A 26,128-nucleotide genomic window follows, 5' to 3' on the forward strand; every position below is an offset into this window, starting at 1 on the left:
TACTGCTTGTGTCCCAATTTTTTTTTTTTTTTTATTTTTTTTTTTTTTTTTTTTTTTTTTTTTTTGCTCTTGGGCATGTTTGCTCGCTGGAGAGACAGAGAGATAAAAAGCGAGAAATCACCCCCTCAGGGGTATGGCTATACTGCAGTCCCTTCTCCATTCTCTTCTTGAGATTTTGTGCACACATGCACATGTGCCCAGCATGAGTTTCAAGCCTCCAGGTCCTGAACTCAAACTATGGTTGGCCATGTGGGAGTACAGCGATTTAACCATTCCGCCACCTGCTGGTCCTCTTCATGAGGATTTTTATGAATTGGGCAGGAAATAATTTATAATTGTTAGGCAGTTGATTCTGAGTATGGGACCTGGAGTTTGTATTCAAATCCTGCTCTTGTCACTTTCTGTGAGACATTTGGAAACTTCCATGACTCCCTTTCCTCATTCGTAATTTGACAGTGATAATAGTGACTACACCATAAGGTTGCCTGAGTTTACATATGACCACATGCTTGAGAAAATATACTTAGAGGGACTAGCAGTTAGTGTAATGGCTATGTCGCTTGATTTCTCCGTAGTCGACCATGGCTCAAGTCCCGGATCTGGTGGCTTAAACTCACGTGGGGTGCGTGTGCGTGCATGCCCAGGATCCCGAGAGGAGAACGGAGGAGAAGAGATTGTGGTGTGGCCACCTCCCCTGGGGGGTGATTTCTTACTTTCTGTCTCTCTGGCTCTGGCTTTTCTGGCAAGCACACACACCCTGTAGCAAAAACCTCTCAAAAAAAAAAAAAAGAAAGAAAGAAAAAGAAAAAAGAAAATATACTTAGAACATTGTACCATACTTTGAGCAGTACCTGCTACATTTAGTAAATGGTAGCTAACACTGATGTTGTTGTCATCATTGTTCTTTTTTTAGGTGAGGAAACTGAAGCTCATGCCAGTTGTAACTTGCCCACATTTATTTCAATATTAAGTGGTAGAGAAGGTGCTAGGAATTCTGTTGAACTGGACAACACAAAATCAAAAATGGAATAAAATTACTGGTATACAAGGCCAGAAGGTGGCACAGCGGTGGTGCAGCTGGACCTACCTTGGAGGGATCCTAGGTTCCTAGGGCCTTCTAGACTCAGTGGGTGTGTGTGCATGCCTGTGATCCAGGCTGACCGAGATCAGGGGTGGACTGCAGAGTGGGAACCCTGCTGGTGGTGCCTGTCTTTCTGTCTCTCTTTCATGTGGAGGAAATAATAAATCCAGAAAAATTACTGGTATTCTGGATTAATGTTGTAAAATAATATTGATTTGTTAAGCAAATAACTGAGGCTGTTGTAAAACTGTTTACTGTAGATTTTTGGGAAAGCTAGAGTTTGCATGTGTTTATAGATATACACACATTCCAGACATAACTCAGTAGAAAACTTTTTCTAAAGCATATTATAAATGAAGATAATCACATTTTCCAAAAGATTTATGGAGGTTGATAGTGTTTAAAAGGAAGAAGGCAATTAACTTTAGTTTCTGTTGGCATTCCAGTGTACTTGCTGACCAATTTGAGCTTCTGATTTCTAGATGTACTTAGATCTTTTAGAGGAACGTGAACCGAAGAAAAATCCAAATTGATTCTTACTATAATTTTGAAAAAAAAAAAAGAATGATTTTGCTGAAACTCTGTTCTAACTTTAGATTATGACCTCGTTAATGAAATCATTAACTGCTCTTTAGTCTTCTATTGCTGTTACTAGCATTTTTGCAGTAACAGTTGTTCCCTGTAGCTTGTGCAGTGTGTTTTATGGTTGTTCCTTTTGCCTTTCTCACATTGCTGGTAAAGTCCTGTGGTGAACACATCACTTATGATAAGGATTCTTTTATTTACTTGCAAAATGGTAAGCATTTTGAGGGCGGGTATCTCCTCTTGAAAGTGTTTCTTATTTGCAAAGAGCATTGCACATGGGAAATCAGCAAAATTTTCAACTATTGATGGCTCTGTTGGAAACCAAAAGACCCATTAGATTGACTGTATTAAAAATGGCCAGTTATGGGACCAGCAGATGGATGGCATAAAGGTTATGTTGCTGGTCTCCCACCTAGTTGACTGTGGTTCAAGTCCCAGACCAGGTGGCTTATACCTCTCCATTCCAGGAGAACGGAGAAGGGACTGCAGCATGGCCATCCCCTTGGGGGTGATTTCTTGCTTTCTGTCTTTCTGTCTCTCTGGCAAGCGTATGCACCGTTCAGCAAAAATCTCTCTTAAAAAAAGTTAAAAAGGCCAGCTAAAGTAACATTCCATTAAAAGTGATAGCAATTCAGTCTGTTTGTCAGCAAATTTATTGAAGTCTTTTGTGTATATTAATCTCTCACCAGCCTTGGAAATTATGATCTTGAAAAGGTTTGTTGGCAAAACTGTCTTCAGCAAAAGTATGGTTGGCAAGATAGGTATCATATGACAATACAAGATACAAGGAAAAATACCCTCTCAAAGGCCTTAAAGACATTTTAAAAGTAGAATTATTTTATTTAACTTTATTTATTTATTTATTTATTTTAATTTGACCAGAGGGGAGAGAGACAGAGAGACAGACAGAGAGACAGAGAGAGAGAGAAAGAGACCAGGTCCAGGTCTGGTACTTGAACTTAACCACTATGCCACCTGTTGGCCCCCTTTAAAGACATTTTTAAAAATTAATAAATGGGGACCGGCAGATGGCATAATTGTTACATTGCTGGACTGTCATGTATTCGAATGTCGTCCAAGTCCCAGACTCAGTGGCTTAAAACTCAGGACGGACTATCTGTGCATGCCCAAAATCCCAAGAGGAGAGTGGAGGAGAAGGGATTATGGCATGGCCATCCGGGGTGTGGGGAGTGATTTTTCTCACTTTCTGTCTCTCTGGCAAGTGCATGTACCATATAACAAAAATCTTTCTTAAAAAAAAAATCAATTAATTAATAAATGAAAGTTCAGTGACAATAACTTCTTAGATTTGTTAGCAATAAAAGAAATCTCATTTAGTACGTGAGTTGATCAAGAAAATTGTAGTGTCTATTAGGAGGCAGATTGTCCTGTATGTTTTGTTATTTAGCTTGCACTTATCTAAAGTATTTGCACTAACCCTTAATATCATAAATGTAACACTTTTAGCATTTATATTATCCCTTATTGAAGCTTTGCAATTCTCAGCAAAATTCTGATTAACCTTTTACAAATTCTTGCATGGTTAAGGGCAGTTTCTGGCCTGGTGGGAGGTGGAACAGATGCTTAATCTCTTTCTATTCATCACTTTCTCCTGCCTGCATGGTCTGCTGCCTGAAAAAGATTCACTGTGGGGTGTTTTTTATTGGGGGGGTGGGAGGGTGGGGAATTAGGGGGGCGGGTAGGTGGTCACAGAAGATAAGTAGTAGTTCTACTCTTGGTCTTAGTTTTTATCTCTTTTATATTCTACTCTTTCTTTGATAGCAATGAGGAAAGCTACAAGGTGATAGCAGGCATTTTATCAGAAAAAGCTGAGTTGACCTTAGGCTTGCATCCTAAATAAGGGCATGGGAGACAAGGAAAGGTTGCTGGTGTACATGGAGCTGTATTGGAGTGGTGGTAAATCTTCAGTCTTTTCCTCAGGAGGGATTTATCTCCCAATGTTTTATCTAACTGTTAAAAAATTTAGTTTGTGGGGCCAGCAGGTGGCGTCATAGTTAGGGCAGTGGACTCCCATGTGGTCAACCGCAGTTTCAATCCTTGACTCAACGGCTTGAAATTTACACTGGGCGCTTGTGCATGCATGCCCAAAATCCCAAGAGGAGATTGGAGGAGAAGGGATTGCAGTGTGGCCATCCCCCCATGTGGTTATTTCTTGCTTTTTGTCTTTCAAGTGAGCACACATGCCCTGTAGCAAACATCTCTCTCTAATACATATATATATAAAATATATATATATATTTTGTGGGGCCAACAGATGGCATAGTGGTTAAGGTACTGGACTCATGTGGTAGGCCACAGTTTGAGTCCTGGACTTAACGGCCTGAAATTCACACTGGGCACTTATACATGCCCAAAATATCAAGAGGAGGACAGAGGAGAAGGGATTATAGTGTGACCATCGCCCACAGGGCATGATTTCTTGCTTTCTGTCTCTCTGTCAAGTGCACATGTCCTATAACAAAAATCTCTCTTTAATAAAAAAAAAAAATTAAAAAAAATTTTATTTTGTAATTTGATAAGATGTCACATGTTACACATACATGTAAACAGCCCAGGGTATACCAAAGGTGAAAAGTATTTAAAATACAGCCATCTATTTACATTTTTATTATTATTATTTATACATCCAATCCCTGTACATCATTTAGATTTTAAAGAGACTTTACCCAGCATGATATACACCTCAGTTCAGTTCAGTTAAGAATACACATCCTCATCAACAGATAATAAACCGTATCTGTGTTCCACAAATGTCTGACCCCTCTATTTTTTTCTTCAAATTTCCTTTCCTATGCTTTTCCCCTCCCACACTACCCTTCCACTTTGTCTCTAGTATACATAACAATTTTGAATGCTTTTATATCTTCCAGACTTTGCCTCCCATAGAGTGCAGAAACTCGGTATATATTAAGTGGAGACATACAATGTCTCTCTTTCAGAGCCTGACTTGCTTCACTCAGGAACATATCTTCCATAATCGTCCACTTTCTATCAACTTCCAGGGCCTTGTTGCTTTTTATGGCTAAATAGTATTCCATGGAGTATATATGCCACACTTTTTCAATCCATTCATCTGTTGTTGACATTTGGGTTGGTTCCATGTCTTAGCAATTGTGAGTAATGCTGCAATAAACATAGTTGTGCAAGCACTTTTCTGACTGAGCACTCCCCTGTCCTTTGGGTAGATACCTAGGAGTGGAATTGCTGGATTATATGGTAGATGTATTTTAAGGTCTTTGAGGAACCTCCATATTGTTCTCCACAGTGGCTGGACCAATTTACATTCCCACTAACAATGTAGGAGTGTTCCCTTTTCACCACATTGCCTCCAGCACTTAATCACTTCTTCTTCTTCTTTTTTTTAATCTTTGCCATAATCTTTGCTATTTTGACTTGGGTTAGGTGGTATCTCATTGTGGTTTTGATCTGCATCTCCATTATGATGAGAGATGTTGAGCATTTTTTCATATGCTTTTTGGCTGTTCACATGTCTTCCTTAGAGAGTTGTTTATTCAGCTCATTTTCTCATCTTTTAATTGGGTTAATCATTTTCTTCTGGGTAAGCTGCTTGAGTTCCCTGTGTATTCTGGTTATCAGTCCCTTATCTGAGGCACAGTTAACAAAAATTCTCTCCCATTCTAAGGGTTGTCAATTCACACTAATTACGGTGTCCTTTGCTGTCTAGAAACTTCTTAATCTGATATAATCCCACTTGTCTATTTTGGCGATTATTGCCTGTGCTTTGGGGGTTTTGCTTATGAGGTCTTTGCCTACTCCAGTGTCTCTCAGAGTTTCTCCAGTGTTTTCTACCAGTATCTTTATAGTTTGAAGTCTTAGGTTTAGATCTTCTATTTAATTCTATTTAGACTACATATTTAATGCAATCCCTATAAAATTACAAGAGCTATTCTTCACAGATCTAGAAAAGATAATCATAGAATTTTTCTGGAATCATAAAAGACCCTGTATTGCCAAAGCCAAGAGTAGAAGAGTACAGTGGGTGAGATCTCACTCCCTGACCCCAAAATATATTCCAAAGCTGTGATAATCAAAACAGCATGGTATTGGCACAGAAACAGACATGAAGACCAATGGAACAGAGTAGAGACCCCAGAAATAAACCCCCAAACATACAGGCAACTGACCTTTGACAAAGGGTACCATTCAATCCAGTGGGAAAAGGAAAACCTCTTTAGCAAATGGTGCAGGAAGAACTGTGTATCCACATGCAGAAAGATGAATCTGAACCATTCTCTGTCAGCTACCTACTTTTAACTTTCCTAGCACCATCACTGCCATTATTAACTGTGTATGTTTATGTGATTCTCTAACCTCCAACAGTTTATAACACTGTTTTGAACTGTTCCTTGTGTTTTTTTCTTTCTTTTCCTTTTTAGCTTACAATGTATCATGGAGATTAATCCAAATTAGTACATATAATTTTGCTTTATGATTCTTAATAGCTGAATTGATGGACATGTATGTAATTTCTGATCATTTTGCTGCATTGTGAAGTTGGTCATGTTATTTACTTGTAAAAGAAGAAATGAGTTTACTGTTATGAATGTATTCTATAATTTTTTTTTTTTGGAGAGATTTTCGCTATAGGGCACGTGCGCTCGCCAGACAGACAGAGAGAGACATAGAGACAGAAAGCGAGAAATCACCCCCCAGGGGGAATGGTCATGCCGCAATCCCTTCTCCTCCATTCTCCTCTCGGGATCTTGGGCACGTACGCACACGCGCCAGGCGTGAGTTCTAAGCCACCGGGTCCGGGACGCGAACTGCGGTCGACTACGTGGTAGTCCAGCGACATAGCCATTACGCTAACTGCTGGTTCCCAATGCATTCTATAATTTTAAGGAGCTGTGCAAGACATGTTTTCAGTCTCAACTGGGCTGTACTGAGGTGCATATCATGCTGGGTAAAGTCTATTCACAATCTAAATGATGTATAGCGATTTAATTTATGAATAATAATGAATTGATATATATATATATCAATTATATCTATATATCTATATATCTATATCTATATCTATATCTATATCTATATCTATATATATCAAAGTGTGAGGCAAAAATAAAAAACCCAAAACAAAACAATAAAAACAAAAGACATGTTCTCCACAATGAGAATGGTGGCAGATCTTTTAGTAAAATAATTTACGGTCAGTCTGCTTTGAATAGGGTGGTGCTTTACACAGAAATTGGCTGAAGTCATCAAGTTCAGTATTCTGAGAGATTTTATTCTTTTGATTTCTTAAAATTTCTTTGTTGTGTAAAAAATTCATTTAGGATTTGATTGAACTTGGTGTATAAGCGTTAGGCCAGGTGAATTAAAGTGGGGCATTGGGGCAGGAAGGGGTTATGTAGGTTACTGTAAAGAAACCTAGTTATGAATTTTCTGGATTCTCCAGACCTGGAGCTTAGTGACTGCTCTTTCCCCTTCTTTCATACATCATTTGCATTTAAGATTATTGTGTCTTGTATTGGGTTGTCTGGAAAGTGATGACACATTTTTGTACAGAAAAACAGGAAAAGATGTCTTCCTGACAACCTAATAAAATCCTGAATGTGACAGTGCAAGTTTCTTTGGAAATCTACATTCTACTACTGCTACTTTTCTTAAATATATTCACTATCAGGAAGATAATATATATGGGGGAACCAGCAGTTGGCGTAATGGCTATGTTGCTGGACTCCCACGTAGTTGACTGTGGTTTGCGTCCCAGACCCGGTGGCTTAAAACTCATGCCAGGCGCGTGTGCGTACGTGCCCAAGATCCCGAGAGGAGAATGGAGGAGAAGAGATTGCGGCATGACCATCCCCCCTGGGGGGTGATTTCTCGCTTTCTGTCTCTATGTCTCTCTCTGTCTGTCTGGTGAGCGCATGCACCCTATAGCGAAAACCTCTCCCCCCCCAAAAAAAAGTTAATATATATGGTAGATTTGTAGGTGCTTCCTAAGATTTTTTTTTAAAGGATTGTTTTATTTAACTTTATTTATTTATCTTTAATTTGGTCAGAGAGGGACAGAGTGAGAGTGAGAGCAAGAGAGATAAAGTGAGAAAGCAAGCCACCAGGTCTGGGACTCGAACCGCCGTTGTCCATGTGAGAATTCATTGTCTCAACCTTCATGCCACCTGCCGGCCCCGGTGTTTCTTAATATCGAAAGAGAAATATTTGGATGTGATCTGATTTGTTTTTAAAATTTGCTTGTTGAGCCCAAGAGCCATGGCACAGTGCTGTGCAGTGTTAGTGCCAGATCTAAGGCTGAGGATCAGGCCTCTGATCCAGGCTGAGTGTGTGGAAGAGCACAGCTTGAGACCCCTGTTTGAGGGTGCTTTTTTTCCCCTCCCCAACTCTCTCCTTCTCAGCCTCATGAAAATAAATAAACTTAAAAATTTGTTGTTTGAGCATAATTTGCATCATTAGAAAAGCTTATAATTACTATTTCCTTACTCTTCCATTCTGCATTATTCAGATCATAATGAGTGAATGCCCATGTACTAACGGTATGTTCATAGTACTAAACACTAGTTGCTAAATTTGTATGAAGTTTGTTTAGCTTTTATTTCTGCCTCATACTAATTTCTAATTTTAAGAAATTTTCCTAGATATTCTTATGTTTCAGGGGTGGTTTATCCATTTGTGGCAGGTGGGATATTGTGAAAAAAGATAGTGAAGGAGAGATGATAAAAGTTGAAAACGTGTTTTTCCTAGCTGGCATTACTATTGAGATAGCTGTTATGGAAATAGTCATACCTTTTGCTATGAATTCTAGCTTTTCATCACAGCATCATGGCTTTCCTAGTCCAAATGATAAGTTCCCACCATTGTTTTAAGTCTTTAGCCAAGTCCTACCATTGTTATAAGTCTTTAGCCAAATGTTGACTTGTAGGTAAAACCTTTTTCTAATTTCATTTTTCCCTAGCAACTTCCCTGTAACATTTTAAAAAGTCATTTATTAAGGGGGCATTTATTACATACTTTGCAGCTTTTTCCTTAGATGTCCCATTCTCTTAGGGGACTGTGATCTTTTTGTGGAACTATGTTTTATACATATTTGTACTCATGGTAGATAAGTGGTACTCAGTAATTTTGAATGAATGAATATTGGTGAGCTTAATTCATTTTACTTTTCTAAGGGAAAGCTGGTCTTCATGTTTTTTTTATATGATCTTCGTCCATTAATGTGACTAGCTACAATGCTTTCCAAGTAGAATTTTTAGTAGTCATAGAGATGGGACAGAATTCATTTGAATACTGTAAATGATTATCTTCAAAACTTGCTTTATAGCTTTTCTTCTAAAACCTCATAAGAAAACTGGGGAGTAATTTTTGTTTTCCAGTGAGCGAAGTATTTTATTAAAAAGGTAAAAATGTTTTAGGAAAGTTAAAAAAAAGTTCTCTAACTTGTGTCATCTAATGTGTCTTAATATTTCTAAAAAACATTTAATAATAAAAGTCATGCATATCTGTTATTTATAATGAAGGGGAAAAATGGTATAAAGGAGAAAATAAAATTACCCTTATTCCCTTTTCTCAGGATAGGTATTTGTTAGCCTGTAGGCGTGTCATTTTTATTTTATTTTATTTTTTTGCTTTCCACAGTAGGTTGATGATTTATTATTTGATTACTGAGTAACTGTAGAATTCAGATATAATTGTTCTGATGGAATCTTTCATTTATGACCTCAGCAGATCATACCTAGAGAGGATATGTTGTGTTACCTTAGCAAATCCTTCAGTTTAGAAATACTTCCAAGCTATTACTGATTGTGTATGCATATTCTGAAATCCAAAGTGTTTCAAAATCTGAAACATTTTGAGCACCAACATGAAGCTACAAGTTCCAATTCCACACCTGATCTCAAGAAATAGTTTGCAGTCAAAATGCTGCAGTGCAGTAATATTATATAGAATAACCTTCAGGATATATGTATGAAACAGCAAATTATGCTTTTCGACTTAGGTCCCATTCCTAAGAATCTCGTTATATCATCTGCAAATATTCCAAAATCTGAACAAACCCCATTCTGAAATACTTCTGGTCCCAAGCATTTCCGATAAGATGTATCAAACCTGCACTATAGGAGTCTTCAGAAAGTTAATAGGAAATGTATACTATGAAAAAAAACTGCATGGATTTCAAGTGTTTTCCTACCAAAATAAACTTATACTTTAATTCTGTTTCTCCATAAACTTTTTGAAGTCCCATTATGTTGTTTTCTTTTTAAGCCATTGTGTGTTTTGTTTTGCTTTGTTTTTCTTTCATTCCTACCATGTGATTTGGTGCATTTATCATAGTGAGTAGAAAAGAAAAAAAAAAGCTACTTTAATAGAAAGAAGCTAGCTGAGTAGTTGGACACACTCACTAGCTAAATGACCTGTTTTCATACACACAGTCTAGGATTCAAGTTTATGCCTCAGGAAAATGACTAATTGTTACATATCATGGCCTTTATGAGTTGTTCCAATTTGGAACTAAGGAAGTGTTAAATTTTCAAATACTAAGGATGGAGATGAGGGCCAAGGATAAATCCCAGGGGAATTTAATATTCAGAGAGTAAGAAGAGTGGCCCTTTAGTACAACGGTTAAGCCCTGGGTACAAGTTGCTGGAACTCACATGGCCAACCAGGGTTTGAATCTTAGCCCAGTGGCTTGAATAAAAATTCAAAAAAGGCTTGCAGTATGGTTATGCCCCATTTGGGTGGATGCTTTCTCTTCCCCTCTCTCTTTCTTCCTCTAGCCAGTCCACATGCCCTGTGTCTATTTAAAAAATGTAAGCAGATGGGAAGGAATTAACTCAGACTATTGAGGAAAAAAACTAGCTATGAAGTAGAAAACTGAAGGAAAGGTGATACAATTTAGTTTTAAGACTAAGGAAATGTTTTACAATGTCAAATAAAATTTATCTGTCAAGTGCAAGATCACCTCCTTTTTTGCGGTTTTCCCCAACTTTCCCAGCCAGAGTCAATTTCTCCCTCTCTAACGTTCTCACAGAACATTGCATGTACTTCTCTTAACGTCTTTATCACGGTGTGTTGGAGTGGTTTTTCTTTCCCTTGATAGTCTGGAGCCTCTCTGGCTGCACTGAGCTGTCTCTCTGGCTCCTTGATTCTCTGGACCCTGAGGATAATGAGTGCTGGCCCTCATAGACTCTCTTGAGTAAATTCATGACTAGATACATTTTTTTTTTTCACATTTCATTTCAGTGTAAACCTAAGAAAACTTTATTACCTTTATTATCCTACTGGCAACCAACAAAATGCCAAAAATGAAGGAGATTTGTGTTTTGGTCCTAGATAATTATTTATCAATAATGATATGTGTTGGTTTTTCTCTAACTCAGCTAGAAATGTTTTGGTATTTGTATAAGGCAAGAGTAAAGAATTTGTGAAGGTGTCTGTTTTCCCTTAAGTTATATTTATTTTCCAGAATGACACTAAAATTGAATTGGCACAACAGTTTTAATAAGTGGATGCTGTCTGTCTTCATTGAAGCAGTGATGTAATGAATTTGCTCCTCATTCTTTTAGTATTGTAAATAGTATCTATTTTGCTTTATTAAGGTATTCCTTTTTGTTTAGAGACTGTGAAATAATTGAGTCTGTGGATTTCATCCAGTGCCATTTCTCCAAATTAAAAGCTGTGTGATTTTGCAAGTTAATTAACCTAACAATTTTCTCATTTGCTTAATGAACAATAATGATACCTACCTCACAATTGTGTTTTTAAAAAATCTTTATTTCTTCTGAGAGTGAGAGAGAGATAAGCGCCCCCAACAGAGTCTTTATTCCATGATCCACCCCCAGTCTTAGCCAGCCAAGATGGTGAGTACTGTAAACACCTTGTATGTACCGGGAGACCCCAGGGCATGAATCCAGGACCTTTCCCATGTGGGTCCCGTTGCGTTACCATTATGCCACCACTTGGCATCCCTACCTTGCAGGTTTGATGTAAGGAGATTATAGACTATGCAGAATAAATGCTAGCTATTAATAGTGAGCCAGGCTCTTAGTTGCCACTCAGTTCACCTAGTCTCATAATGAGACTATAGAATATGTATAGTGCTTTTGATGTTTGTTATGTACAAGAAATTCTACTCATTGTACAAGTCACCCTAACACATTATGAGCCTAACAATAATAGAATCTAAGAAATGCATATCAACACATAGGCATAATGAGATAGTTATATGAGGGCACTTCAAAATGTTCACAGAAAATTGGAATTAAAGTAGGAGTTTAGGTGCAAAAGATTTTTTGAAATTCAATTTTTTAATAAAATGCATTTTTCCATGAGCTCTTTGGAGACCTCATTTGTAATGTTGCTTAGGATTTGTTAGATGAGGTGTGTTGGAAGCAGTTGTATGTTGTGAGGATTATATGGTACTATGCTTGGAGTCTAGAGGTACTTTTTAAAAATAATGATGGAATGAATGACAGTTCCAGGGTGATATGAGCGCTTTTATTTATTATATCGTAGTCAGTGTTACCAGATTACTGGCTTTTAATGACTTCGTGGTCCAGTTTGAACCTAAGAACCATTCAGGGACCAAATAAAACTTAACATGGCTCCAATTGTAATGCCTGTGTACTTGGTTCTTCTAGGCGACATTTAGGTCTTACTGCGACATTTAGTCCTTACCTTTGTGTGTCATTTTGGCCACAGTTTGTTATTTTATGTATCATTTAAACATTTTTTTTTCAATTTAAAGAGTAGAGAAAGTATCAATGCGTTGAGAATAGGGCTTGCCAAACTGTCTGTAGAATTCGTTGTTTATTGTAGTGTGGCGGTCTGTTCTCTTTGTCTTCTATCTGGTCTGTATAAATTTGTGGTAATTGCATCATTTTTGGTTAATATCCATTCAACCAAATTCAATTCAAACTACTACTATAATGAATATAACTCTGCATGCATCTAGTTCTGGATGAGCTTGAAAAAAAATTTAAGGTAGATTCAGCAGAATCCTCTTGATAATCATAAGTTAATCATTAAAGCAGTCGATGTAGTATCAAATAAAAGCATAACGTATTATGAAGTTTTAACTTCCGTATACATTTTCTGATTATTGGTCCAGTTTTTACAAGTTTCTCAATCATTATCTGTTAACCTAAAATACTCAACTTAAAACCTAACATGGGAGGTTGCTTATGATTACGAAGAGTATTTCAAATAAATTGTTCTTATATTCTTAAAAATAACATCTATATCCATTTTGTACAAATAATTGACAGTTTCATATGCTAAGACGGGAAGGCTACTGGAAACCAGAGCATACAATTGTTAAGCATTTATAGGATTCATAGATTCCTTTCTAAGGAAAGAAATGTAAAGTTGAAGTGAGAGCAAATGCAGTTAAATCTGCTTACACTGAGTGTCCACAAAGAGCTTGCTGTTTAGAAACATGGTCTTGAAGTTGGACAGCCTTTCCAACTCTGCCACTTCCCACATGATCTGATTACTTAAACTATTCACACCTTGATCTCCCCATAGGTAAATTGGGATAGTCATAACAGGTTGTTGTGAGGATTAAGCGAGATTATGCATGTTAAATGCCCAGCATGATCTTGCACCTAGTAAACTCTCAATAAACAGGTCGTAAAATACCCACAAATAAGGAGTTGTTACAAACCGGTCTTGTGCCATCTGTGAAAACAGTCTTAGTGCTGGAAAGCAGTAGTTTGTCAGCAACTGTAGGCGGGTTTAAGTGAGCAAAATGACTCATTTGTTTGTCTTGGTTCTAAGTATCTGCTGTTGGCAATTTTGTCATTCAACCCTGCCCCCAAATGTGGGAATTATTCAACACTTAGTAATTAGGTTTCTCATCAGTAGTAATGGGTTCAAATATTGTTACATCACTTCATATCCTCTTTCTCTGTGAATCACCCTACATATAAATGTAGGAGTTACCAGTCTGATTTTGGGGGTTCAGGGTGTCTCCAATAGCAGCGATACTTTCCTTTTGAGAAGGCAGGCACAGGAAACTGACTGATGGAGATCAAAATGTCTCTTCTGTTCACTGACTGGAGGACATGGCATTTGATCTGAGGTTTTCAGGATTTATGAGCCACTTGACTGAGAAAGGCTACCCATGGGGTGACTAACATAGCCAGACAGCATCAGGCCTCTCTTTCAGGCAGGCCCCTTCCTGCATAGTTTGTGCCCAAGCGTAGAGAATAGCACCCAGGGCCAGGGATGGCACAGGACCTCCCTGCCCGCTGTGTGTGCGTGTTGTGGAGGAGTGAGAGTTGCTCTAGCTGAAGTGCACATGGGCTAGAAGCACAATGGAAGCACACAAGCCAAGTGACTAGAACCCCTCAGTGAAGAAGGCAAGACCGTGGAGTTCCATGAATAACTGGGAGCAGGATAGAGGAGAGCGGAGCTAGTAGGTTGGAACACAGACACAACAGATCACCTCTGGTATCCTTCCTCTCATGAAGGACTTGTAAACAGTCAGATGTGCTTGAAAAAAAAAATAGATTGTGACTTTTTAGAGCAATAATTAAATTTTAAGTACCACCTTAACAGAATAAAAAGTGAGTATATGAGGGGTCTTCAAAAAGTTCATCAGAAATGTGTAATGAAAAAGTGCATGAAAGTAAACTTGTATTTTAATTTCATTTTTTAAACAAACTTTTTGAAGTCCCTGCTTATAAGGGAAGCTAAGACTTTTTTTTTTTTTTTTTTTTTTTTTTTTTAGGATATTTTTGCTGTAGGGCATGGGCATGTGTGCTTGCTGGAGAAACACAGAGACTGAGAGACCGAAAGTGAGAAAACACCCCCCCCCGGGGGGGGTGTGGATGGACACACCATAATCCCTTCTCTTCCATTCTCCTCTTGGGATTTTTGGGCACACACGCACATTCATCTTTGTGAATTTCAAGCCAGTAGGTCTGGGAACAAAATGCGATCGGCCATCTGGGAGTCCAGCACCTTATGGCCTCAGAAAAACTAAGATTCTAGTGACTTTTTGCAATGAAGGTATATCTGGAATAGTAAGTTTAACTTGAAATATTAGTTGATACATTACTTACCTGTCTGAATAATTCAGTTTTGTCATTCATCCTGAGTAATTTTTTTTTTTTGAAGAGAGATTTTTGCTATAGGGCTTATAGTGTGTTCTTGTGTGTGTGTGTGTGTGTGAGAGAGAGAGAGAGAGAGAGAAATCCCACACACACACACACACACACACACACACACACACCGCCCGACGTGAATTTTAAGCCACCTGGTTCAGGAGTCGATCTTTGGTTGACTATGTGGGAGTCCAACAATGTAACCATTACACTATCTGCTGTCCCAATCTTGAGCAGTTTTTAAAATCCTTTTCAGAAATATTTAGTGAGCACTTATCATGTAGTAGGCACTGTGAGATATAGTAAAGATGCCAAGATGACTTTGTAGAAGCAGGACTTGGCAAACTGTGGGACTCTGAATGGGAGGTGGAGGTGGCAACTGAGAAACTGATTGGAAAGGAAGTAACTGAGCAATAGCATTACAAATGCAGTCACCAAAGAGAGGACAGAGTAGCAGAGAATGTGCTGGGTCATCCAGCCAAGCAGCAAAAGGCCCTGGGGTCACTGTGGGGAGAGAGGAGGCCTGCCTAGCCCCACTAACACTGCTTTATTTGGCAGTTGGACTTAGGTGTGAGACAGTATTTGGCCAATTTAATGAAAATTAAAAAATGAATTTTTATTTTTGAGATACTTTTACTATAGGGCGTGTGCACTCTATGGAGAGACTGAAAATGTGAAGTCACCTCCCGGGGGAATGGCCATGCCATCATCCCTTTTCCTCCATTCTCCTCTTGGAATTTTGGGCTCATACGCACACGTGAACGGCATGAGTTTTAAGCCGCTAGGTCTGGGACTTGAACTGCGGTCAACTACAGGGGAGTCCAGTGACCTAACTGCTACACAATCTGCTGGTCCTGAAAAATGAATAATTTAAAGCATGATATAATGGGGATATTGATAATAATGCTGATAGTGATATAAGAAATATTTTGAATTAAGGGGTATAAATCATATTTATGTTGATAATTAAAAGTTAAAATTAAAGAGCATTTAGTTGATTTCTTTTGAATGCTCTTACTAAATCAGACAATGTATATTAAACTAGAGGAATATGAAAATGTATATGGGAGCTTATCTGGCTTTTGTAGAGAAAAAAATCTGGGAATTTTCTATGGGCTTTTGGGTTAAGGCATTGGCTCTTTCATGTATCTCATTGTCATTGGCTGAGCCCTTTTCATGGCTGTGATAACTTATACTATTTTTATAATTACAGATAGGATCAGGATATTTTGTTGTTGTTTCCAAGGAATATAAACAAGAAGGAAGCCAAATGATTTTTTCCAAGATTATCACACTAGTGGGGGAAAGAAAAGAGACTGAAAGGGTTTTTGAGGTTGTGCTTTTTTTGTTTGTTTGTTTAAATGAGAGAGAGAAGTCTCCTCCTGCCCTTGCCTCCTGTTTAGCAAGGATGATCAGATATCAAGGGTGAGGGGATTCTCACTGAACTGCCTTAGCAAGATTCTTGCTACAGCTGGACTAGGCAGGCTAAAGATAGGATGGGCCAAGGTTGAGATCTAGTTGACAAGAGGGCTCCGAGGAGTCTGCCCAAAATTTGGTCAAGGAGATACTCTCTGACACTTCTTTTTGTTGTTAGGTTTTTCTGTAGTATAGTCTCAAAAAAGGTTTTTTCCCGGACCAGCAGTTAGTGTAATGCCTATGTCACTGGGCTCCCATGTAGTTGACTGCGGTTCGTGTCCTGGACCTGGTGGCTTAAAACTCACGCCAGGCGCGTGTGCATGCATGCCCAAGATCCCGAGAGGAGAATGGAGGAGAAGGGATTGCGGCGTAACCAACCCCCTGGGGGGGTGATTTCTCGATTTCTGTCTTTCTGTCTCTGTCTGTCTGGCGAGCGCACATGCCCTATAGCAAAAACCTCTCCAAAAAAAAAAAAAAAGTTTTTTCCAAAGAAATGTTATAGAGGCAATAAACTATTGGCTTTGCATATATTCATGCTCTTGTAACAAATGACCACAGACTTCTCCTGTTTTAAACAACACAGACTTATTTTCTCATAGTTCTGGAGATCAGAAGTCTGAAATCGGTTTCACTTGACTGAAATCAAGATGTCAGCAGCGCTGGTTCCCCTTCTGGAGCCGCAGAGGAGAATCCGTTTCCTTGCCTCTAGCCTCTGGAGGCCGCCAGTTTTCTTTGGCTGGTGACCCTCCTCGCATCCCTGTGACTGACCTTAGACTCCACTGTCATACCTCCTGCGTCCTCTTTTGAACTTTTTGCCTCCTGTTCGTAGAGATTTTTGTGACTACATTGAACCCACCTGTGGCATCCACCATGATTTCCCCTTCTCAAGATTCTTAGCTTAATTACATCTAAAAAACATGTGAGACCACAGTCACAAGTTCTTGGATTAAAATGGGGACTTTTTAATTGTTTTTAAAGAGGTGGGAGGCATTCTTTAGATTTACCATACCTTGTAATGTCTGTAAGTATTTTTTTGTTGTTCTTTATACTTGGCATAAATTCCAAGTTCTAGATCATTTTTTCCTCAGAACTATGAAAATTTGCTTCATTATCTTCTAGTTAATAAATTAGAAGTATTGATCATTTGATGTGATCCCTTGGTAGATGACTTAAGACTTCCCCTCTCTCTAAATTGCTGAGATCTTTTGCTTTCATGGACTGTTTCAGTTTTCTTAAGCTGTACATAAATGTAATTCCTCAGTGTCTGGTTAAGCGTAATTAATGTTCATAAACATGCCTCTAATGGGGCTGTTATTTTTGCAAAGTGGTTTCAAAAATTGTGAGTACCTACCGACTTTTTAAAAAGAGAGAAACAATGAAGGGAAGGAGAGAATAATTAGAATAGGAAATCGATCAGCGCCCGCCTACAGTACTTACATATATTGTGCAATGAAGCATTTGTTTCACTTTTTATATGGAGTTTGTCGAAAATGTCCAAAACCATTGCTTTAGCCTGTATTTGTTTACTATCTGAAACAAGGGCTGACGTTTTCACATTAAAACTTATCATTGAAAACTGTTAAGGTAAAAAAACGTATTTGAGGAGAAGAGCATTTCTGCTTAGCTTGAGTTTAATGTTTATGTAAAAATTATTTCTTTGCTACTCCATGGTAAGTTTTGTTAAAAGTACTAAGAATGTGGCTAATTTTGAAGCCCCAGATTAAGGCATGTTGTGAGGCTGCCTGTTTAAAGCCCTGTTTGTTGTTCTATGGAATGCTGGGTGTAGGCTGGTGTGGTTCATAGTTGGGATCTAGCCTGGAAGACATGTTTTCACTCTCAACAAATATCATCTTTGTTCGGACGCCCGTAGCCCATGTAACCACAGTGAGATCTTTTTTCCCCTCTTAGAAGAACACAGAATGCATCTCAGACTTTTTCTTTCTTGTCCTTATTTCTTGAATAGCTTAAAGTAGAGTTGCCTTCCGCTTTTCTTTTCAGTTGTAGAATGTGTAGACAATACCTAATGCTTTCTATGTGTTTGAGAACTATACAATAATAATGAAATCTTGAAGTAGATAAGTCACTCTATGAGGACTGAAGCTGTTGTTACTTCTCAAGGCCCTGCCGATTGTCTAACAAAGGGTAAAGTACTTTTACAATTGATACTATTTAATACTCGCCTTGGAAATGTAAGCTAGAAAAATTGACCTGTCAATTTTGTTACATTGGATTGAATTTGAGATTGGGTGACTTTGTATGAATTGATTTTTACAATTTGGGATTAATTTAGTGATGTTAAAATATAATGCCTGTTTTTAAACAATGTATATAGCTAAGGAGCATACCTGATTTCTTAAAGAGTTCTTAGTGGTTTAAATAGAATTAGAGGTCTTAAAATTGTATAGTTAATTTGTAGAATGCTTCTTAGAATTCTAAAGTTGTCATTTTTTTTATATATATATTTGTGCCCATAGAAATTTTCCTATATGTTTGAGTATTTGCTATATTCTTGACTATCCAAACATGTTCTGATCCTTACTGCTTAAAATGTGCCTCTTCGGAAACTTGCTATAATAAAGTTAGCAAAAATAATTTGATTTAATTTGGCTTGAATAATATGATTTTTTAAAAAAACTAGCATACTGGTGAAGTAAGAAAGCTGATATTTAAGATAATTGAACCACGTATAATTTCACATGGTTTTATTTTTAATGATTTTCTTCAGCAACATTTATTGTAACAGCCATACTGAATTATAGTTTAATCACCATAATGTCTTGGCAACAAGTTACTGTATTTCAAACCATATTTTTGCAAATAAACTTCTATCAATTGTAGATTTATCATGCAAGGAAAGCAGAAAATGTAGTATGAATTGATGGGATAATGACCTGGTTAAATCTTATTTGATGACATATGATGTAAGTACCCACTAACATAGCTGTCATTGTTTAATAGGTGCCTGGAACTTTGAGCACACCCATACATAGACACAAGACAGCTGTTGATATCATTTGTGGTCAGTGTTTTGTGCAAAGTCTTTGTTCTTTCAGTGGAATTCCTAAATAAGCAATCAAGATGAAACCCAAGAAATTAGTTTAGTGTAAATCTTTTATTTATATATTTTGCCATGGGTTTTGTGTACTTGTTGGAGAGAGACAGAGAGAGGGAAAGTGAGAAATCACCTCCCCCAAAGGGGATGGCTATGCTGCAGTCCCTTCTCCTCCATTCTCTCTCCTCTTGGGACTTTGGGTGTGCATGCAAACATATCTGATGTGATTTTTAAGCTGCCAGGTTGGGACTCAAACCACAGTTGGCCAAGTGAGAGTCCAGCACCTTAACCACCTTGCCACCTGCTGGCCCCAGTATAATTCTTTTTGTATTTTAAGGTTATTTATTTTTTGGGGGTGGTGAAGTGAGAGTGAGTGAGAAGTAGGTTGGTTCTCTCAACAAAGACGTTTTTGCCACCATCTTCCCCCAGGTTCAGCCAGCCAGGTACATGGGCATACTTTCATGCCTGGTGTGTACAGGGAGACCTGGGGACTCCTCAGCACATAGTTTCAGCATTGTGGAGCATCACTGCTCTGCACTGCAGTGTCACTGTGGCTGGCTTCCAGTGGAGTTCTTAATACATTTCTCAACCGCAAGTCAGAAAGTTTGAAACATAACTATAGCAAACCCTTCGTAAGGAAAGTGCCTCTTACTTTAGATGGTTGTATTGCCTCCCAATGTGGAGTATTAAACTCATTACTGGGGTCAATTTGGCATTTCCATTTAGTCTCTTCAAAAAGGCAGATTTATTTTGGCTATATTTTTAAGATTAGTTTGACTTTAAATCTTTGCTCTTTTTTGAATGCATTCATTAAAATTATAAAATTTTCTTTCCATGGAGAAATACTAACACTAGAAATTTTTTAAGTGAATTTAGAGATTTAGAATTTATTTATTTAACTTAGAATCATCTTCTCTGCTCATGTGAGAGTACATCATCTTTCTCTCAGAAAATCAGGATGTGGTCTTATCCAATTCCAGTAAGACCTCTATTATGTGATTAGGTTTTCATTTCTGGAAAATCTCTAGACTCATGATGAAATCTGTAAAGCTTTGTATCTTACAGTTTGTCACAGTGATGTTTTCTTGGGATACTTTGCTTTGTCATTTCCCAGTTGCATATAGTTTCTGGTTGTTACTGTTGTGTTCTTCATTGCTTCAGTGGTTCAATGTTATGTTATACTTGAAACTCCTAGGACTTTGTAGCAGGAAGAACTGGTCTAAAATACATTCTCAGAAAGGACTCTTTGAATTTGACCTCATCATCAAATAAATTTGTGCTCAGCAGCTCTAATAATAGAAATGGAGTTTAGTAAGTTTGAATTTAATTTCTTTTTTAAAAAAAATATTCTATTTAACTTTATTTATTTTAATTTGACCAGAGAGGGACAGAGTGAGAGAGAAAGAAAGGGAGAAAGAAAGCTGCCGGGTCTGGGACTCAAACCACTCAAACCACTGTTGACTATCTGGGAGTCCAGTGCCCTTAACCACCATGCCACCTGCTAGCCCCCTGAATTTAATTTCTATTAATTTGCTTTTCGTAATCTTTGGTAGAAGTATGAGTGTAATATTTTAAAGCTAGGCAACAGAAGAGGGAACAAAAAGAATTGACAAAAGCTTATACGTCTAAAATAAAATAGGATAATGAGTATGTACATAACTGAGCTGATTTTTCTCAATCTTCTGTTTGTCTTAGTGAAATCTGAGCACTATTCTGTATTTTTTTTAATAGTTTTGAACCATTCTGTTTACTTCTTTGTTCACTGTTACCCTTTGAAGGTTAACATACTGAATTTTGTCTGATCTAACTGAAAAAGCAGTGACTTTTTTTCCTAAAAATTGTATACATTCCCATTTTGCTATTTCTACTATTAGAAACAACCTCAGGCTTGTTTGATTATCTCATTGGCATAAGTCTGTAGAGGTAGAATTGTGAGTAAAAGATATCCTTTTTTTGAAGATTTTTAAAATAAATATTATCAAGTTGCTTTCCAGTAGATTTTATATGTGTATAACTCAGTGTAAGTTACTGCAAATTTCTTCAAGCTGGGGTCAACACTGAGTAAATCAATGCTTTTTTTTTTTTATTACTCTGAGATAGGTACAAAGTAATATTTAAAACTTATTTCCCTAGTTACTAATGAGGTTGATTTTCTTCCATGTCTTCGTTTTTGAATATAGATATTATTTTTTATCAGAGCTGAACTTGACTTAAAGATTCAGTAAGACTTGTTATGAAAACAGGTGGCTCCAATACTTCCCCCTCCTCACTGCCCACTGCATGGCAGTAACCAGTCTCTAGTACAGGGCTGATTCTCCACTTCCACAGTGCTAGGTGGTAACAAGTCGATATTGCCACTTCGTGCTTCTTCAGTTTTAGGCATCATCTGTTGGTTTCCCAGGTTTTAAATCTCATCCTTAACTCTCTTCAGGAACCACCATTGGTCAGGCCTTCGAGGGAAGGGATTTTAAGAACCCCTATATGTCATTTTAGTGGGATTTTAGTATGTGCGCTATCTACCATCTATAATTGGAAATCCTTTTTTTGTCCTTTAGTAGAAGTTTTTATGAAGTAGTTGTTACATTTGTGAATTATGGGGCTGGCTCTGTGGTGTGGTAGTTAAGGAATCTGAATCCCACAGGGCTGACCCCTGAGTAGGAGTCCTGGATCTGGTGCCTTGAGAAACATGTGAGCCTGTGCCCAAAATCCCCAAAGGAGGGAGAGATGTAGGAAAAGGGATCGTGGTGTGACCATTCCCCATGAGGAGTACCTTCTCCTCTCCTTCTCTCTATTTGTCTGGCATGCTCACATGCCCTCTAGCCAAAAAAAAAAAAAAAAAAAAAAAAAAAAAAAAAAAAAAAAAAAAAGGAAAGAAAGAAAAAGAAAAGAAAAGAAAGAAGAAAAATCATGGTTTATGAGGTCAAAACTGTTTGGATTCAGAGCCTAGCTTTGTTCTTTAGTAGGTTTGACGGTTTGACCTTGGACAAGTCTCTTAAAATCTTCAGGTTTCATTTTTATTGTTGGGATAGAATTAATAGTGACATGCCACCTATCATTGAATATCATTGAATGCTGTGAGGATTAAATGTGATAAAATATCACAAGGTGCTTAGTGTGGTATCTGCTGCCTGGCAGATCTTACCATATGCCAGGCAATTAGTAAGAACATTAATATAGTTGCTGCTGTTGTTACTTGTGTGAATTTCTTGCTCAAGAGTTTTGCACAGGTTTCTCCTGAAACACTGTCTTTTTCTTTTCTTTTCTTTCTTTTCTTTTCTTTTCTTTTCTTTTCTTTTCCTTTCCTTTCCTTTCCTTTCCTTTCCTTTCCTTTCCTTTCCTTTCCTTTCCTTTCCTTTCCTTTCCTTTCCTTTCCTTTCCTTTCCTTTCCTTTCCTTTCCTTTCCTTTCCTTTCCTTTCCTTTCCTTTCCTTTCCTTTCCTTTCCTTTCTTTTCTTTTCTTTTCTTTTCTTTTCTTTTCTTTTCTTTTCTTTTCCTTTTAGAGAGAAATTTTTGCTATAGGTTGCATGAACTGGCTGGAGAGAGAGAGAGACAGAAAGGAGAAATCATCCCCCGGGGGATGGTCATGCAACAATTCCTTGTCCTCTATTCTCCTCCGGGGATTTTGGGCATGCACACCCATGCACCCGGTGTGTTTCAAGCCACTGGGTCCTGGAGTTGAACTGTGGTCAGCTAAGTGGGAGTCTAGCAACACCATCTGCTGGTCCCTGTCTTTTTCTTCTCGATCAGAGATGCCTTTTATACATTGGTCTTTTATTTTTATTTTTGGTACTCAGGATATGTAATCATATTTATACTCTTTCAAGTTGTAATCTCCGCTGTTGACAGATTTGTGTTTTTGAAAGACACCTACTGTCAATAAGAAAGGGTGTGTGTTTGTGTGTATATGTACGTGTACGTTTTAAACCAGTGGCATAGAGATCGGTTAGGAGATGATTATAGTAATTGAGGCAATTGATATAGGGACCTGGAAGGCTAAATGAAGATATGATTATTTTCATCATGTAAGATAAATACTTTGTGGGGGGTGCTGGCCTTGTAGCACATCCTGTGCAAGGGAAGCTGGATCCCACATGGTGAATCATGGTTCAAGTCCCAGCCTCAGTGGCTTGAGGGTGTCTGGGTGCCCAGAGTCCTGATAGGCTGGAGAAATGGAGGAAAGGGGATTTGGCATGGCCATGCCCATTAGGGAGTTACCTCTTTCTTTCTGGCAAGTACATGTGTCTATTGGCAATAAAACAAATTATGTATTTTTAAATATGTTTATGGGGTCAGCTCTCTCTCTCGCCGTATATATTTAACTCCTAAAGTATACCTTGTGCTAGTTTATTTTGTGGAGAATTTACCTTATTTTTTTTTAAAAGTCTTTTTGGTTATTCTCTTCTATGCCAGTGGTTTTCTCTGAAAGCTTAGAGCTTTCAGTTTCAGTTTCTTCTTCAGTACTCATTTCTATGAAATTTTAGAATCAAAAAAATTTTTTTGATTCATAGTAGAATCCACATGTGTATGTAGAGAAAAGAGAGAACGGGAGTGGGCGTCCTTAACAGGGTCTTGTGTAGCATGATCCCCTTTCTCCAGCCTTCCAGCTTGTGAGGATTTGGGGTATATGTGTGCATGCCTATCGTGTTTTCAGGCCAGCCTAGAGATCCCAACTTGCATCGGCCTTGTGGCTTCCAACACTGCAGTTCAGTTTGCTACCAGCTGCACCACCAGACCAGACCCAAAATAGATTTTTGAGGAAAAGATTTATCATGTCTCTAAGTTTGTTATGTTAATGAATATGTTTTCTTTTGAATGTCATATGTATTGTTGAAATGGTAGATATGTTGTTATTCCAAAGTTGTAGTTAGAGATACTTATCTCATCCTTCTATGATTGATTTTGCCAGTTTGTTATTTTAGTATTTTTTTTAATAATCTTAATTTCATAAATAACTTTATGATTCTTTGAATAAGTCATCTAAATTTGGTCTCTCCACAGATTCAGACCAGGATGTAGCACTCAAACTTGCCCAGGAACGAGCCGAAATAGTCGCTAAATATGACAGAGTAAGTATCTATATTTACTCTTTGAGTAAGTTTTATTAGAAAATCCATATAAATAGAAGTGGATTTGCTTTTAGGATAGCTTGAATTACAGAAGCAGTATTGGCTTAGGAACATAGTGGCCATCTTTTTTCTCTTACTTCATCTCCACATTCTCACTCTCCTTTTTCCTCCTCTCCAGACACTTTAGTGTCTTTCTGTTTCTACAATATTCCAGGCTTGTTCTTGACTCAGGGCCTTCACACTTTCTTCTGCCTTGAACACTAATATCTTGGGTAGCCTCATGCCTCCCTGTTGCTCAGATCTTTACCCAAATACTATCTAATATTATAATGCTATTGAGATCTTCTCTCACCATGTTTCATTCTCCCTTTTCTTCAGCCCCAGACATTTTGTGTCCCCTGCCTCCCAACTATAACACTCATTACATCTATCTATCTCTATCTTTCTATATAGTATATTTTATGTATATCTATATGTTCTTTCTCTCTCAGGAAGATTTTTGTTGTAGGATGTATGGGCTTGCCAGAAAGACAGAGACAGAAAGCGAGAAATCACCGCCCAGGGAGGATGACCATGCCGCAGTCTTCTCCATTCTCCTCATTCACACATGCATGTCTGGTATGAGTTTCAAGCCTCCAGGTCTTGGACTCGAACTGTGGCTGGTCCTGTGGGAGTCCAGCAACATAACTGTTGGGCCATCTACTTGCCCCTACATCAATGTATTACATATTTTACTTATATTTTGCTTGTTGTATGCTCTCTTTTCTAGAATGTAAAATCTTTGAAGGCAGGAATTTCTCTCGTTTGATTTATTCTTCTGACCTCCATACATACAATAGTTCTTGACTCATACTGAGTACTCAATAAATACTTGAATTAGTGAGTGTGTAGAATTAAATATGTACTTGTACACATTTACTAGGGATTGTAGCTTTTGCATTTACACATTTATATCTAATTTCCATTAGCATTTTATTCTTATATTAGTATGGAATCTGATTTTTGGTGTCCTAGAAAATTAGTTATTGACAATTTACACATCTCTTTATTTTATTACCTTAACTCTTAAGGTCTATAATGAATTGTAGCAGTGATTTATGAATGCCATGTTTTATATTTGTGTCTGTTGCATGTAATTATGTATGTGTTCTTTTTGATTATTTGTGAGACTAACAGGAACATGAAATTATAGAAAGCCATCTGGACTGTGCCCTGCTTCTAGGGAGGCATATAGGGAGTTTTCAACTTTCCAAAGTTCATTTTTATATTGGTTGCTTGGGCTATCAGACAGTTTCTCATTGTTGTGATTAAGTTTTAGTGCAGTCCATGAAAAACTTAACCTTTTTCGCTGCTTAACTAATTTAAAAGTGGTAGCACTACCATCTGTTCGTACTCTTGTGCATTTTTTCACCCACGCAGGTAACACTAGCTTGATATTGTGTGAGGACTTACGGGACTTACAATATAGAAATGAGTTCCAGCAGTCCTTGCCTACAGTATGCTCACTGTCTACTTGGAGGAGAACCCATGAGCAGACAGTTACTTAGACTGAGGTGTCTACAAGACAGTGGGGTGTTTGAGTCTAGACTTGAGTGATTAATGTAGAAAGTTTCACTTGGGGTTTCTGTACTGTTCAGCATTAGTTAATAGTTGACTAGTTACTGACACTTGGAATGAGAATAGCAGTGGCCTGACAAAATTCTGAGCACCTCAGCAATCAATAGTAACCCATGAAAAAGCTATCAGAAGAAGAATGGAAGAGGGTGGTATCATGGGGGTGAGCAGTACTGACAAGTCCACTTCAAAGATCCAGTTGATAAAGA

General features: G+C 37.8%; 1 protein-coding gene across 2 annotated transcripts in view; it reads left to right on the forward strand.

Annotated features, from left to right (window-relative positions):
• USP6NL (USP6 N-terminal like) overlaps positions 1 to 26,128 on the forward strand; it is a 222,538-nt gene that overhangs the window by 115,655 nt on the left and 80,755 nt on the right. Inside the window, exons 1-2 of one of the 2 annotated variants that reach the window (XM_006150019.3) lie at positions 18,276 to 18,330; positions 24,238 to 24,305. In XM_006150019.3, the coding sequence (XP_006150081.1) occupies positions 18,276 to 18,330; positions 24,238 to 24,305 (123 nt within the window). Of the gene's footprint in view, positions 1 to 18,275; positions 18,331 to 24,237; positions 24,306 to 26,128 lie in introns of those variants that run through there. The other variant, XM_006150020.3, reaches the window with a different exon arrangement.

Source organism: Tupaia chinensis, unplaced genomic scaffold (genome assembly GCF_000334495.1).
Source record: "Tupaia chinensis unplaced genomic scaffold, TupChi_1.0 Scaffold000275_1, whole genome shotgun sequence".
In the NCBI taxonomy this organism is placed as follows: domain Eukaryota; kingdom Metazoa; phylum Chordata; class Mammalia; order Scandentia; family Tupaiidae; genus Tupaia; species Tupaia belangeri.